The 12823-nt window shown below is 36.0% G+C and overlaps 1 protein-coding gene across 4 annotated transcripts in view; it reads right to left on the bottom strand.

Moving 5' to 3' along the window:
* The window catches only part of MICU1 (mitochondrial calcium uptake 1), a 223862-nt gene that overhangs the window by 187202 nt on the left and 23837 nt on the right, over positions 1 to 12823 (bottom strand). For 3 of the 4 annotated variants that reach the window (XM_065893768.1, XM_065893769.1, XM_065893770.1), the window contains exon 1: positions 1594 to 1754. In XM_065893768.1, the coding sequence (XP_065749840.1) occupies positions 1594 to 1754 (161 nt within the window). Of the gene's footprint in view, positions 1 to 1593; positions 1756 to 12823 lie in introns of those variants that run through there. The other variant, XM_065893771.1, reaches the window with a different exon arrangement.

The raw sequence follows: 12823 nt of genomic DNA, 5'->3' as shown, positions 1-12823 counted from the left end.
TTAGATAAAAACTTGCACTTGAAAGAAAATTCTACATGAAGACAAATCATCTGATGGGCTTCCCATGTTCATTCTATTATGAACAGCAAGAAAAAAACTGAATGTTCAGTAAAGGCTCCTTGGGCTAACTAGAGATTGAAACTGATAATCTATTCTATAAAGATTTTCCCTACTTACTCAGCCAAGGTAATGACTCTATTCCTTCAAACTCCTACACTATTTAGTGACTGAACCTTAACATGTAATTTAGGCTGGTTTTACAAGACCTTCACTGTGCTTACCACCCTCTGGTTTAGTAAAAAGGACTAAAGGCATTACTAAGACTCTATTGGCAAAATTTGTAGAGGCCCTCCAAATACCTTGACCAAAGCATTGTCACTGGTCCTTCTAAATCTCAGATCCACCCCTTTTGGAACTCATAAACTCTCACCCTTTGAAACAGTCATAGGATGCCCAATGCACTTGTCTCCTTCTTCTGACCCACAACTGATAAAAGAAGAGACACTCCAATATTCCAAAGACCTAATTGCTTCTATTAAAAATAATCATGCTTTGGTAAAGCAATCTTTTCACAGTGCACTGTTCGGAGATGAAAACCTTAAGCATCACACCTTGCACCTGGAGATTCTGTCTATTGGAAAAGACACCTCCAGAAGAACTCTCTTCAAGCTTGCTGGAGAGGCCTCTATCGGGTACTGCTAACCAACCTTTGTGCTGCCAAACTCCAAGGAAGAGACTATTAGATTCTCGTCAGAAACCTAAAGAAAACGCCAAACCCTGACTGGACCTGCACATCATCTGGTGACCTGAAACCAAAGATTTCCTGAAAGTGAAGGAGACAACTTCTGATGAGACAGCTATCCCAAGATATCTGAACAAGGCCTGTTGGAAATGTGTTGCCGAAAGCTTTAATGATGACAATGTTTCAGATGATTCCCAGTGTCTATGATCTTGGTAACAGTGAACTTCAGATAAAACGTGCAGGAGAGTTCTCCCTCTTACACCTCCTTGTTACTCAAATGTGACCTCAACAGTTTTACAATCTATGCACTTCCTCTCCAACATGAGACATTAGACCCAGGAAAGTTCCTCCCTGGCACTGAAATATGAAAACTCACTGATAGTAGAAAACCTGATTCTTGATCAGCAATGCTTTCAGAGAAAGATCTTGGTCAAAAGGGGGAAATGTAAAAAATTAATAAACAGAAGCCTCAATTACAGTCAGGGGGAGCTCTCACACTCTGTGATGATAGCAGAGCCCAACAGGAAGAAGAAAGACACCTCTTCTTTCCTGACAAGGACTCAGCCAATAAAAAGCCACGGACTCTTTGTTTATTATGCCCCTCCCAACTTCTTTTTCACCCTATAAAAGACAGACAGACCTTGAAGCAGAATATTTCCTATTTGTTGCTTTGACATGATAGCCTAATTCCCTGAAACATCTTATTTCATAGACAAATATTATCAATGCCAAATGACTTAGCAAAGAAATTTCGATACAAAGTCAAGCCAGAAATCAATCCCTTTTAGATAACGGAGACAACTGGAAGAATAAAAGTACATGCAGGAACAGGATGCTCAGATAACACTCACCTCTTCCACAAGAGACCAGTACTTGCAGTTACTGCAGATGCTCCAAGAAAAGCCACCATCATCAGCCGTCGCCTGATCTGGGTGGGCTGTGATGCTCCATGGTACCATCGACAGCCCACTGCCAGCTCTGCCAATGCAGAAAGAGAGTTAAGACGAAACATCCTGTGGACAAAAAGTAGAAATGTTATTCCTAGCTGGTGGCAGTGACAGTGATGATGATGATAATAACAGTATTAACATCACCAACAAATACTAAGTACTTAATGGCAGACAGTATTCTAAACACTTGGCAATACTATGCATTATCCCATTTAATCCTCAGAACAATCTGATGAGAAATGTACTACTACTTATAAACCTTACATATCAGTCAAGGTATAATTAGAAGAAACCACATGGTAATTTGAACAGGGAAAATTTAATATAAAGCATTATTAATTACAACAGGCAATTAAGTACTAAGGGGCAAAGAGACATTAGATACAGGGAGCAGTCACTACTTAAAGGGCTGTTGCAGAGCAACAAAAAATGGAATAAATCTGTAAACAGGCCACTCCCAACAGGATTGAGATCTGGAAACTCTGGTGAGGATACAGCCATGGATGTCAGAGAAACTTACTAAAGTGCTACACCAAAAGAACTCACTGTAAAGCCATCTACAGGTGACTGAAGGAGAAACAGACATTTCTTCTTGATTACATGACTTTTTGTAGTGGCAGTTCATTCAAATCACACAAAGTATCCATACTTCTCCCCTTTGATTTTCTCAAAGCATAGTTTATTTCTTCCTGATTTAAATTACCTTGCACTTTGTATGTATATTCACATATTCACGTATTTGTTCATACATAACTTTGCCTCCCCCCAACTCCTAACATACACAATTGGTTCTGAGGCCAAAATTATTCTTTTCCTCTTTGAAAACACACAGTCTAACACAGAGCCTGTTACATTACAGCTGCTTAAAATATTTAACTATTTTACTTTAACATGAAGAATGTCAAGCTGCAAATTATACAGGTACTGGCTCTGAACATTTAAGTACATTTCTCAACCCCAATACACTAAGAAAACTATGTCTTTCTTTGTTTGGGTTCAGGTCAAGTTAGACTATTTAGCTGTCTCCTAACATCACCGAGGTGGTTACTGATTCTTCTCTGGGACCTATACCTATAATCTCTTAAGTAAACCTTTCTCTTAGCCTCCTTCATTCAACCTAGGTCCAATGCCAAAGTTGGAGCTAAATCTTGCCCTTAAAGATAAAGTGGGAAATAATTTTTTCTCCTATATGCTATGACCTAAGCTTCAGCACCACAATTCTTACATCCCTTCCAATCCTAGAAATCACCTCATTTTATTGCACATACTCTAGCAAATTCCAGCACCAAGGAGATTGTCTTTTATGTTTTCTTACATCCATCAACTTCTGATTCATTTTTAAATTAACATTTTCCAAACCCACAAGTGCATTCATACATAGCATTGCTTTCATCTGTAACAAAGACAAGCACAACTAAAACATTCATATCTGGAGAAAACATTATTCAACATTGACAACAGAAAGAAAAGAGCATTTGAAAGTTCTCAATGTGAAAGACAAATAACATAACCAGTTCAAAAGCTGGACTAGGCAAGGGGTATAAGGCTGGAAGATAAGTTTACAACATCTGATCAGATATGGAGAATATATAAATGATCAAATAGGAAAGCCATGATCACTTGAGAAGATCCTTTGAATGCTGGACTGAGAATTTTGATCACATATACAACAAACAGGGAGCCACTGAAGTCCTTAAAAGGAAAATAACATGATGCAAACATTTTTAAAAGAATTCCAATCTATCTAATAGCAGTGAATAGAATAAACTACAAAGAACCATAGGCAGAGAGAGCTAACAGGGAAGTAATGAGTACAGTCAGAGGCAGCTAATAACCAAAAGTATTGTGATGAGCACCTAGATCAGGATGGTTAAGTATAGAAACCAAAAATAAAATAAAATAAAATTTTCCAAAGAGAAACAAAACTATCAGATATCAGTGTTTGACATACATCAATATCTAACTGCATTGGAACTCCCTGGTGGTCCAGTGGTTAGGACTCTGCACTCTCACTGCTGAGCGCCCGGGTTCAATCCCTGGTTGAGGAACTGAGATCCTGCAAGTCGTGTGGTGTGGCAAAAAAAAAATCTAACTGCATAGGAGATGAGGAAGACAAAAAGGGAAAAGAAATTAAAATAATGACAACACTAAGGAATATGGTAGAAAATGAAATGGAATAGGAATCCAATGACCCAAGATCTAGTCTCAATTCTACTACTAAACAGTTATGCACAAAGGAAGTTCATCTCTCCTCCTCAGAGAAGAGTATACCCATTGATGAGAGAACTGCCTACAGGAGCTTTAGGGTTTCTTTTATTTCTTTAATGTTCTCATACCTCTGGTGAAAAAAGGTATGGCAAAATTTAATCTATTTCAATTCAGGGGGAGGGACTAAGACCATATGATATATTCAAGATTTATTAGCTTTGGGAATCCATATCTGTATGCTATGGCTCCAGAGAATTTTAAACTTTGGAGGTTCTGAGTTATACCAACATTCCACTTACATCTGATGTTGTAATTCAAATGTTACTGTCTACATCTCATTTCACCACTGGTTTTAATCTCATTCCCCAAAGTACACATCAATATATATCTAGTCATCTTCTCTAGTGTAATTTCCAATAGATGCCAAGTAAACAGAGGAAAAAAATTATCCCACTGAGAACAGGCTCTATTATAATTTAATTCTCAGCTTTGTACTGAAGAAATAGTGTAACTAGTCGAATGTGTTAATTTTTGATGAGAGACCGTTTAAACAGATTTAAGGAGATCAGCTTTCCAACTGAGTCTGGAAAACTGAATAGGCCAACTGGCAGCAGTTGTGCAGTAATGAAGATTAACATGCATGCACATTTATGACATGGATTAAATTAAATCAAAACCAGTGCATTTTTCTCTTTCCTAACAGTCCCTATCCTTCTCCCCAAAAAAGGCGTGCCTCTAAAAAATAGCTTTGATTGCAACTGAAAAAAGATGAAGACTTATTTCTAATCAAGAAATGTCAAGAGAAGCAAGTAAAAGATAATCTTGTTACCAAAGAAAAGCATTATCTATCCAACAAGAAACAGAACAAGTTGTTTTTTTTAAAAAAACAAAAAACCTGTAACAGTATATCACTGCTGTGTTTCTATATCTATTATTTTTAAACTATCATGCTTAATGTATTGCTTTTGGTAACTTTCAAAGGGCCACAGAACCAGAAAATCACTTAATTCAACATCGTTATTTTACAGGTGAAGCAACTAAGATCTAAATAAGTTATGTAGTTTACTTATAGATAATTAGTACAAAAACCTACAATAGATCCCAAAATTCTTGATTCCCAAATAAATAACGTAAGGGGGGGAAACCTCTTCAAAACTGTTCCCAGAAAAATAAATATAACAGCCACACTTCAAAAGGAGATCAAGTGTCCAATTACAGAAAGATACACAATGTTATAATGACAGAATACAATGTAATATAAATATTAAAAATGATAACCATTAAAAAGTATTAAAATATTATTTCACAAAATAACAGAAAGTTGGGCTAAAGATATAAAAAGACAGTTGAAAAACAGAAGTAAACATGGCTCTATAATCTATGAAAAGATACTTAATATCACACATAATAAGACAATGCAAATTAAAACTTATATTGACAAACTGTTTTTCACTCATTAAGCTGGCAAAATCCAAAAGTTTTAAAACATACTAGTTGGCAATGCTGTAGAAATGGCACTGCTGAGGAATGTGTAAATTGGTACAACCTACAGAGGGCAATTTAGTAATATCCATCAAAATCACCTATATAAACTGCATATATTGACCTAGCAATTCCACTTCTGATATAATACGCTATTGGTATACTTGCACAGCTTTGAAACTACACACACAAACATTCATTGCAACATGGTTTGTAACAAACAGCAAAAGACTAAAAACCACCCCAGTGATCACCAAGAGAGAACTGGTTACACTACGATAAATATCAATATATACAAGGCAATATCACATAGCAATAAAAAGAAAATGAAAAAACTATGTATAGATTTGGAAAGATTTTCAAGACATACTGTTATCTTAATAAAGCAAGGTGTGGGACAACATATATAGCATGATACCTTTCGTGTAAAAAGAGGGGAAACAAGAATGCGTATTTGTATGTTCTTATTAATTAATTCTGGAAGGACACACAAAACAGTAATAGCAATAGTGCCGGTGGGGGTGGGAGGTGGGTGAGATATGAGACAGGGAGATTTTTTTTTTAACATCTTTATTGGACTATAATTGCTTTACAATGGTGTGTTAGCTTCTGCTTTATAACAAAGTGAATCAGTTATATATATACATATATCCCCATATCTCCTCCCTTTTGAGTCTCCCTCCCACCCTCCCTATCCCGCCCCTCTAGGTGGTCACAAAGCACGGAGCTGATCTCCCTGTGCTATGCGGCTGCTTCCCACTAGCTATCTATTTTACATTTGGTAGTATATACAAGTCCATGCCACTCTCCCACTTCATCCCAGCTTACCCTTCCCTCTTTCCATGTCCTCAAGTCCATTCTCTACATCTGCATCTTTATTCCTGTCCTGCCCCTAGGTTCTTCATAACCACTTTTTTTTTTAAGATTCCATATATATGTGTTAGCATACAGTATTCTTTTTTCTCTTTCTGACTTACTTCATTCTGTATGACAGTCTCTAGATTCATCCACGTCTCTACAAATGACCCAATTTCATTCCTTTTTATGGCTGAGTAATATTCCATTGTATATATGTGCCACATCTTCTTTATCCATTCGTCTGTCGATGGGCATTTAGGTTGCTTCCATGACCTGGCTATTGTAAACAGAGCTGCAATGAACATTGTGGTACATTACTCTTTTTGAATTATGGTTTCTCAGGGTATATGCCCAGTAGTGGGATTGCTGGGTCATATGGTAGTTCTATTTTTAGTTTTTTAAGGAACCTCTGTACTGTTCTCCATAGTGGCTGTATCAATTTACATTTCCACCAACAGTGCAAGAGGGTTCCCTTTTCTCCACACCCTCTCCAGCATTTATTGTTTGTACATTTTTTTGATGATGGCCATTCTGACTGGTGTGAGGTGATACCTCATTGTAGTTTTGATTTGCATTTCTCTAATGATTAGTGATGTTGAACAGCTTTTCATGTGCTTCTTGGCCATCTGTATGTCTTCTTTGGAGAAATGTCTATTTAGGTCTTCTCCCCATTTTTGGATTGGGTTGTCTGTGTTTTTAATATTGAGCTGCATGAGCTGTTTATATATTTTGAAGATTAATCCTTTGTCCGTTGATTTCTTTGCAAATATTTTCTCCCATTCTGAGGGTTGCCTTTTCGTCTTGTTTGTAGTTTCCTTTGCTTTGCAAAGGCTTTTAAGTTTCATTAGTCCCATTTGTTTATTTTTGGTTTTATTTCCATTACTCTAGGAGGTGGAACAAAAAAGATCTTTCTGTGATGAAGTCAGTGTTCTGCCTATGTTTTCCTCTAAGAATTTTATAGTGTCCAGTCTTACATTTAGGTCTCTAATCCATTTTGAGTTTATTCTTGTGTATGGTGTTAGGGAGTGTTCTAATTTCATTCTTTTACATGTACCTGTCCAGTTTTCCCAGCACCACTTATTGAAAAGGCTGTCTTTTCTTCACTGTATATTCTTGCCTCCTTTAACAAAGATAAGGTGACCATATGTGTGTGGGCTTATCTCTGGGCTCTCTATCCTGTTCCACTGATCTATATTTCTGTTTCTGTGCCAGTACCATACTGTCTTGATTACTGTAGCTTTGTAGTATAGTCTGAAGTCAGGGAGCCTGATTCCTCCAGCTCCATTGTTCTTTCTCAAGATTGCCCTGGCTATTAGGGGTCTTTTGTTTCCATACAAATTGTGAAAGTTTTTGTTCTAGTTCTGTGAAAAATGCCATTGATAGTTTGATAGGGATTGCACTGTATCTGTAGATTGCTTTGGGTAGTATAGTCATTTTCACAATGTTTATTCTTCCAGTCCAAGAATATGGTACATCTCTCCATCTGTTTGTATCATCTTTAATTTCTTTCATCAGTGTCTTATAGCTTTCTGCATATAGGTGTTTTGTCTCCTTAGGTAGGTTTATTCTTAGGTATTTTATTCTTTTTGTTGCAATGGTAATGGGAGTGTTTCCTTAATTTCCATTTCAGATTTTTCATCATTAGTGTATAGGAATACAAGAGATTTCTGTGCACTAATTTTATATCCTGCTACTTTACCAAATTCATTGATTAGCTCTAGTAGTTTTCTGGTAGCGTCTTTAGGATTCTCTATGTATAGTATCATGTCATGTGTAAACAGTGACAGTTTTACTTCTTTTCTGATTTGTATTGTTTATTTCTTTTTCTTCTCTGATTGCTATGGCTAAAACTTCCAAAACTATGTTGAATAATAGTGGTGAGAGCGTGCAACCTTGTCTTTTTCCTGATCTTAGCGGAAATGGTTTCAGTTTTTCACCATTGAGGATGATGTTGGCTGTGTGTTTGTCATATATGGCATTCATTATATTGAGGTAAGTTCCCCCTATGCCTACTTTCTGGAGGGTTTTTACCATAAATGGGTGTTGAATATTGTCAAAAGCTTTTTCAAGATAGATTTTTATGAAATACTATTTCAGTTTTAAAACTATGCTTATGTATTTTTCCAGACAACAGACAGTATTTCATGCAAGCATCTTGAGTGAAGTTTAAAGACAGAATACAAGGTAATATGTGTATGCCAATTAAAATAATGTAAAATATGTGTACATTTTTAATTTATAAAAAAATTTAGATGATGCAAATAAAATTTAAAGATTACTCCGGGGGTAGTGTTACTCAAACTTTTTCATTTAAAGAAAAATAAAGGCAGACCCAGGTTGATGTTTCATCCTCCTCAGCCAAGAACTAATTTGCCAGCCCTATTAGTGGGCTCAGGCCCAATAATGTCTCAGAAATCAACCCATATCATGGTAAATTTCCCTAGTAAGATAAGCCTTACTTAAATCAAATTCATATCCTGATACTCTGATTACTGGCACATCCTGATTCAACTTACCAAACTATTAGAATTCCAGACCTTATCCTGAGCCTGACTTATCTCCTTGCACTTTCTATGTTATTATGCCTCTGGTATTTATGATCTCTGGCAACTGCACATTCATAGAACAACTGCTTGGCTCTTCCACTCCTGACACTGGCCTACATAAACCTCTTTTGTACTATTTCTGACTGTTACCCAGCACTATTGTTAAAAGCAACATCTGTTAATACTGAGGCCAAAATAAATTTCTAAGATCTACCTAAATTTGGCTATCAACAAAACTCAGACCTCAGTTAACTAAAACTTCAAGGTTTCAAAGTGTTTAGTCTACATGAACTAAGATTCTGAGAAAACAAGGACTGAGTGTCCTTTATATCTGTATTTCTAGACTCTGATACAGCACCTGTCACAGCTAGTATACATAGCTGATCGGTCAGTGCACTCCATGAACCTGGAAAATTTTTGCTCTCTGAGAACCACATTATAAAATCAGCACTATCTGGAGTGCCCACAAGAAATCCCTCTAGTCATTCCAGTGGCAGCTGGATACTAACCATAGATTTGGATTCAGTAGGCCATCAGAGCCTCAGCCATTAAGTATCTTAATTATACACTTAACTCTCTTTTATTCTATTTCCATGCTCACTAAGTAATTTGTACTTCCTATTTACATTGCCTTCAAAGAGAGAACATGTTGATCAGAAGATGGGAGTTTCTAGTTCTTATGGTAAATTAATAAATTGGCAATCTGCAATCTGGTTTATAATTTTAATCTCCCATATTACACAGTCTAAAGAAGCTTCTCTGAATCCAACCAATTCCAAGGCACTGATACGATCCAGTTTAAGGACTTCCAAGGTTCAAAGCCAAGGTCTTGGACTATGGTGACATCTTGTCCCTCTGCCTCGCCATTTCATTCAAACTTACACCCCAGTGAGAATTTCTCAAAAGCTTTGTATGGCCAGAGTCATTGAATCTAGGGATCCACACTCACTCTTCCTTCTGCCCGGGGTGTAATCAAGTTAGGGGAAGAGAATAAATGAAGAGTCTAAATAAAGGAAAATCATGGGAATATTGTTTTGCTGGACATGATTTTTGTGTGGAATAAGCAAGACTACTTGCATTTTTGTTACAATAATAATACAGGAATACACTTTTATTGTTGAAAATGTTGTTGTAGAGAAATACATAATTAACTATGTATTCTTTTTCATACATCTGAAATTCCACCACTCTCCCTAAAAGAACAGAAGAGGGAAAATAAGATGCATATTTGTATATCCCATCAAAGGATATACAGACATACTTCTTTAACTACTACAGAGTATTTCATTGTATGACTGTTCCACTATGACTGTTTAACTATTCGCCAATTAATACAGTAAGTTGTTTCCATACTTTGCCATTACAAATATAGCTCAGGGACTTTTTTCCCTATGCATTTATTTTTATTCATTTTTATTCAAGTGTATCTGTGGGACAGATATCTAAAAATGAAACTGTTAGGTTAGAAGAGTGTGATCGTTTTTAAGTTTTTAAAAAATTTTATTGAAGTATAGTTGATTTACAATGTATTAATTACTTCTGTACAGCAAAGTGACTCAGAGAGAGATATATATATTCTCTTTCATATTCTTTCCCACTATGATTTGTCACAGGATATTGAATATAGTTCCCTGTGTTATACAGTAGGACCTTGTTGTTTATCCATCCTATATATAATAGTTTGCCTCTGCTAATCCCAAACTCCCATTCCTTCCCTCCCCTACCCCCATTTTTGACTTTGATAGATACTGCCAAATTACCCTTCAATACTGACATTCCAATTTACACACCACCAGCAGTGTATGAGGGTATTCCTTTCCCTGTACTTGCTATTCTCAATCTTTTCCATTTATATGAGAGATAAATAATCTAAGTAAATGAGTTTGATAATATTTGATTAGTAAATGAATTTGATAATATTTGTTTACTTTTCAAGAGTTCACCTTTGGTGTTCTGAGGACCATTAGAATATTAAGCTGTACTTATTTTCTTTTATTCCAGTAATATTCCCAGTCCTCAGGCTTCATCTTTCCTTATTTGCAAAAAAAATAAAAGGGGGGGGCATTTGTTTCACCTAGATTATTTTAGATATAAAATAGTATGTTTACGCTAGATGTAATATTAACACTATTTCATTCAATGTTATTTTTGAGTAGAATGTTATTTTTATTAAACAACAAAAAGGCTATAACTTCCTTAATCTGAACCATTTCAATACTTTTCTTATTCCATCTGACTAAGCTCCACCAGATCTGACTGGGAAGATTTTTTCCATCTAATGTTTTGCTTTCTAATGGCTAGTTATACTTTCAAAATACTTGAATTGATTATCCATTCATCACATTACTGAAAAGAATTACTTAATCTAAACAGTAACAAAGTTCTCAAAAATACCCCTCAAGTGTTTCATCTTCACACAAGCTAAAATTTACACTTCACACATACTAAAAATTACAGTGTGCCCAATTCAACTTCAGTACAGGGACATAGCTACTTCAGTGTTTCACAACAAAGACGGATGCACTTTTTCATATGTACTTTTTTGTAATTTATTTTACGAAAGCTACAACCTAGAACTTACTAAATACACACTAGGCAGTAGTGCAAACATCAACAAGTGTATTTATTTCACTGATATTTGTAATACTTCTCTGCAAAGGGTGTGTGTTGTGTGTTATCCCCAAAGTACATGCAATCTATGAAAGCAATAGTTGCAATGAACATAGGAGAATAAATAACAAGGAAAAAACGAGCATCTCCTATTGCTATATTTAAGATTTATGGACTTCTGAGAGCAGAATTAAGTAGCTTCAGATTAGCCAGTCAAGTTGTTCCTTGGGCAAACTATAAGGATTATTATCGTTAATATTTTCATAATTCATTTCATATTCATAGTTTATATACCCACAGAGCTCAACAAACTGGGCTTATATGTCTTCATGAAAGCACAAACATGAGGACTGTAACTAATACAATACACAAAGCCTAATACAATACTTTGGGCATTAGACAGATTTAAATAGAAATATAATATTTTGAATAATGCCTAATAATTATAAAAATATTGACTTTATAATAGGCTATTGGACTGGAAGTGAGGATAGTCAAGTTTCTGGCTTGCTTTTATTATTGTTTCTAAATGTCTTAACATGACAAACTATTTCTGTATTACTCCTCTGGCCAGCCCCTCTTTATTTTTTAAATTTATTTATTTATTTATTTATTTTTGGCTGCATTGGGTCTTCGTTGCTGCGCATGGGCTTTCTCTAGTTGCAGTGAGTGGGGGCCACTCTTTTGTTGCGGTGCGCAAGCTTCTCACTGTGGTGGCTTCTTTGTTGTGGAACACAGACTCTAGGCACACGAGGTCCAGTAGTTGTGGCACGTGGGCTCAGTAGTTGCGGCACATGGGCTTAGTTGCTCCATGGCATGTGGGATCTTCCCAGGCCAGGGCTCGAACTCGTGTCCCCTGCATTGGCAGGCAGATTCCCAACCATAGCGCCACCAGGGAAGCCCGAGGCCCTCTTTAGATGCAAATGAAATCCCACATAGTCCATAAAAGCTATGTAAAATAATCACCACTCTTGATTTCTTCCTCTGATTTCCTGTAGAATTAACATTCTGTACCATTATTATGGTACCTTGTTTATTAAATCATTTCATGTATACCTGCCAACTTACCAAAGAGACTGCAAATCTAAAGATATGAAGTATATTTTAGGCTTCTTAGTATCCTAAGTGCCAGTTAATAAATCTGAAGTTATTACTAACAGTAATAACAGATATTAATGTTCAATTACACTAGAGTTCATATAGAAAACTTAGGGCCTCTTTCTACCTCTACTACCATCCTGCTATGTGACCAGTAAAAACCTTATCTTCTCTAATAATGCAAGGAGATGCACGGCACAGGTGGTTATTCCTAAATCCTTTCTGGCTTTAAGTGTTCATTTCAGAAAAATAAAATGTAAAGGTGTTTTGTACTTTTTGGAAGAAAGTCATCCTGAATGGTTATTAATGACATAACATCCTACATTAGC

The sequence above is a fragment of the Phocoena phocoena genome, chromosome 16 (genome assembly GCF_963924675.1).
Source record: "Phocoena phocoena chromosome 16, mPhoPho1.1, whole genome shotgun sequence".
In the NCBI taxonomy this organism is placed as follows: domain Eukaryota; kingdom Metazoa; phylum Chordata; class Mammalia; order Artiodactyla; family Phocoenidae; genus Phocoena; species Phocoena phocoena.
Note: the sequence above shows the minus strand (reverse complement) of the source record. Positions and strands in the feature narration are given on the sequence as shown.